Here is a 4109-nt window from a genome sequence, read left to right on the forward strand (position 1 = left end):
TTTCTCTTCTTTATATGCTTCATGAAAATTGTTTTGGGTAGTTTAGATACTGTTCTTTTATAAGCGAAGGAAAATTAGGACTTAGAATAGCGACGAAAGTCAGAAAAAAAAAAGCTTGTAACGTTATATCTTCCAAAGCATGAGATTGGGTTCGAAACTGTTTTGAGTAAAATAAGAGTATTTTGTCAAAGAAATTGTTATTGAGTTTACAAATATTGGAAGTAGTGGAATCCAAAAACCTAGAATCTTCTCTCCTTGGTAACCAAAAATCAATTTTAATTAGTCTGTCTTAGTATTTTCTCTTTTAATAATCAAAAATCAAATCTTTAAAAAAGCGTCCGAACAACGAATCTTTCTTACCACTTGTAAAAACTACATCAGTTTTTGGCGTCGCTGCCGGGGACTTGCCTTTAGTTTAGGTTTTAGATTTTTATTTTATTATTTTATTTTCTTTTTAGTTCATTTTTTTTATTTTCTTTGATTTTACTTAGGTATTTTCTTGTTTTTCTTGTGCAGGTAATATTCAACATTTATTGTGAAATTGCCTACCAAATGAGGTAAGTAAAAAAAACAATTTTTATTCTTTTTGATTTTATTTCCTTTTGTATATATTTCTTTTATTAAAAAAAATTAGAAAGTTGCACACACCAATTGCATCGTCAGAATTACCGAATTTAGGAAAACCTGTGGAAAAGTACGCTGAACCCGTGCCTTGGGCCTTATGGAAGTTACCAGCTGAAATTCCTCAAGCCTCAGCCTCGTACCGTTAGGTATATTTTGCTGAGATAGCCCAAGCTTACCTAATTTAGTAAACCCTGCATTTGCATGTGCACGATTTTCTTGCTTCACTAGTATTCTTGCTTGTGTATGCGACGTTGGAAACGAGTAGGAAATAGACTTGAGGAAAACAACATTTTTAATTTGACTCCGACCCGCTACACGGATATAGGTGGTACTTCGATTTTTTCCAAGATGGTTAATGAAAATGATGGTGAAGTCCCGCCAACCAAAACCCTTAGGGACCGTTTGAACCCGTCTAGAGTAATACGTGAACCTGGGGTTGTTTTACCAGCCACTACCGTTAAGTTTGATATTAAACCTGGGACATTTAGCATGCTTAGAAAATTTAGGGGAATAGAGAATGAAAACACGTATACCCACGTGAGAGACTTTGAAATGATCTGTGACACAATGAATTATCCGAACGTCAAAAAAGATGTGCTTAGGTTGCGTTTGTTTTCTTTTTCCGTAAAAGAGAGAGCCAATGAGTGGTACCATTTGATTCCCTCTAAAACAATCACCACTTGGGATGGCCTTGTAGAAGCCTTTGTTAAGAAGTTCTACCCACACCACAAGACTGCTGCTATTCGATAGTCAATCCAAACCTTTAAGCAGAAAATAGGTGAGACCTTACATGATTACATAGAAAGGTTTAATGAATTGTTATACCAATGCCCGCACCATGGCTTTGAGAAAGCCCACATGGCCCAAATCTTATATGAGGGCCTTGATAGTGAAACCCGAATGCAGGTAGAAACAATGAGTGGTGGGGAATTTACCCATCAAGACCCAGATGGATGTTTTGACGAGTTCATCGAGTTAGCTGAAAAGACTCTTCAATGGACTTAAATGAGGGAGCCCGAAATAACTAGGAACCCTATCCATAGGGTCAATAGAGTTGATAATGGGTCTGATATCCTTAGGCGTCTAGAGGACTTAGAAATGAACCAAAGGTCTACCCAGACTATGAGTTCTAACAGTGAGCCCAAAACTTATCCATGTACCATTTGTGGTGACCAAAGTCATACTGGAGCTCAGTGCTCCCTGTTTTACCCAACTGAAACTACCCATGACTAGGTTAGTGTCCTACATGGTGGTATGAACTCTAAATTTGAGGGTAGACTCAAGTTTGATCCCTATTCTAATAATATAACCCTGGTTGAAGACATAACCCTAATTTTTCGTGGTCTAAAGGTGCCCAATAGGGTGGCCCATCTAGCAACCCACCACCAGGTTTTCATAGGAATCAAAATCAATTCCAAGAACCAAGCCCAGTTTATCATAAGTTGACATCTTTAGAAGAATCCCTGAAACTTTTAGCTCAAAGTGTTGTCCAAAGCAACCAAAAGTTCGATGACTTTGTCCTATAATGAGTCAGCGTAACCAGCAAAATAATTCCCAAGCTATTAGTAACTTAGAGACTCAAATAAGTCAACTTTCAAACCGGCTAAATGATAGGGAGAACGGGACATTTCCTAGCCAAACGACTCCAAATCCTAAAGGAGTTAACCAGGTTAATGGATTGGGTAGTTATAACCACAATGAACACGTCAAATCAGTTATCACCCTTAGGAGTGGTAAAACTCTAGAGAACTCGGTAGAACCACCTAAGGACAGTAGTCTAGCTGAAAAGGAGGCTGAAGTTGACCAAACTTCGTCTAAAGACCTTAATGGGCCTGAGAATGCTAAGAGTCCAAGTGAGGAAGATATCCCTGAGAGAGTGTACATACCACCCGCTCCATTTCCTCAGAGACTCGCTAAGAAAAAGCCTAGTACATATGTTGAAATCCTAGACATCTTTAAGCAAGTTAAGATCAACCTCCCTTTATTAGATGCAATAAAACATGTACCTGCTATGGCCAAGTTCCTAAAAGAGATGTGCATTGTCAAGAGAGACGCGAGTGTCCATAAAAAAGGCATTTTTGACCCAACAAGTTAGCTCCATAATCTCACAAAAGTACCCAGTCAAATTTAAAGATCCTGGTTGTCCTACTGTCACATGTGTCATAGGTAGCCAAAAGATAGAAAATGCTTTGTTAGATCTTGGGTCTAGTGTGAATCTTTTACCATTCTCGGTATACGAACAACTTGGACTAGGGGAGATGAAACCAACTAGGATAACACTACAGTTAGCCGATAGGCCAGTCAAAATCCCACGTGGAATTATTGAAGACGTTTTGGTTCAGGTAGAAAAATTTATCTATCCAGTTGACTTTGTGATTTTGGACACTCAACCTGTCTCTAGTCAAGATATCAATATCCCAATAATTCTAGGTCGTCTGTTTCTAGCCACTGCGAATGCAGTCGTACATTGTCAAACTGTCCTAGTAGAATTTTCATTTGGGAATCAGAAAATCTCAGTGAACGTTTTTAAGGCGTTACAAGCCCCACCGGACCCTGAACACTATGAGTTTATATGCATGATTGACTCTCTAGTTGACAATACTTTACCACTAATAGTGTTAGCGATCCTTTAGAGGCCTTCTTGACCCACTTTGGAGCATACTATGACGAGGATAGTCATTTTAAAGAAGTTAATGCGTTGTTAGACTCTGCACCAGTAATGAATTATGGAAAATGGCAGTGTAAACCAGAACCTCTTCCGCCGACCATAGATAAACCCCTCCCACCATCAGTTAAGGCACCCACCATTGAATTAAAGCCGCTACCAGATACACTGAAATATGTATTTCTTGGTAATGAGAATACTCTTCCTGCCATAATTACCTCTGACTTAGATACCGATCAGGAAAGTAGACTAGTTAGTGTTCTCCAAGAGCACGAGACCGAAATAGCATGGAGTATAGCATATTTGAAAGAAACTAGTCATGCTGATTGTATGCACCACATCTACCTAGAAGAAGGTGCCAAAACCTCAAGAGAAATGCAGAGACGTTTAAATCCTAATATGAAGGAAGTTGTTCGCACTGAGGTGCTCATGCAGGTATCATATACCCCATCTCTGATAGTAAATGGGTCAGTCTTGTCCAGGTTGTCCCAAAGAAGTCTGGGATTACTGTAGTTGCGAATGAGAATAATGAATTGATCCCTACCCGTGTAACTACCGGGTGGAGAGCTTGTATAGACTACCGTAAGCTGAACTCAACAACTAGGAAAGACCACTTTCGTCTACCATTCATCGACCAGATGTTAGAAAGATTAGCTGGCCACATCCATTATTATTTCCTAGATGGTTACTCTGGTTATAACCAAAACCCTATAGCACCAGAGGACCAAGAGAAAACAACCTTCACATGTACATTTGGTACTTTTGCTTACAGGAGTATGCCTTTTGGGTTGTGTAATGCACCCGCAACATTCCAACGTTG

General features: G+C 39.2%; 1 protein-coding gene across 1 annotated transcript; it reads left to right on the forward strand.

The window, feature by feature from the left end:
• The first annotated feature begins 2149 nt into the window (after positions 1-2149).
• Positions 2150-3257, forward strand: LOC113271381. Its single transcript, XM_026521263.1, has 2 exons — positions 2150-2714; positions 2791-3257. The coding sequence occupies exons 1-2, from the start codon at positions 2150-2152 to the stop codon at positions 3255-3257; spliced, it is 1032 nt and encodes a 343-aa protein (XP_026377048.1).
• The last annotated feature ends 852 nt before the right edge of the window (positions 3258-4109 follow it).

Source organism: Papaver somniferum, chromosome 1, assembly GCF_003573695.1.
Source record: "Papaver somniferum cultivar HN1 chromosome 1, ASM357369v1, whole genome shotgun sequence".
NCBI classification, from domain to species: domain Eukaryota; kingdom Viridiplantae; phylum Streptophyta; class Magnoliopsida; order Ranunculales; family Papaveraceae; genus Papaver; species Papaver somniferum.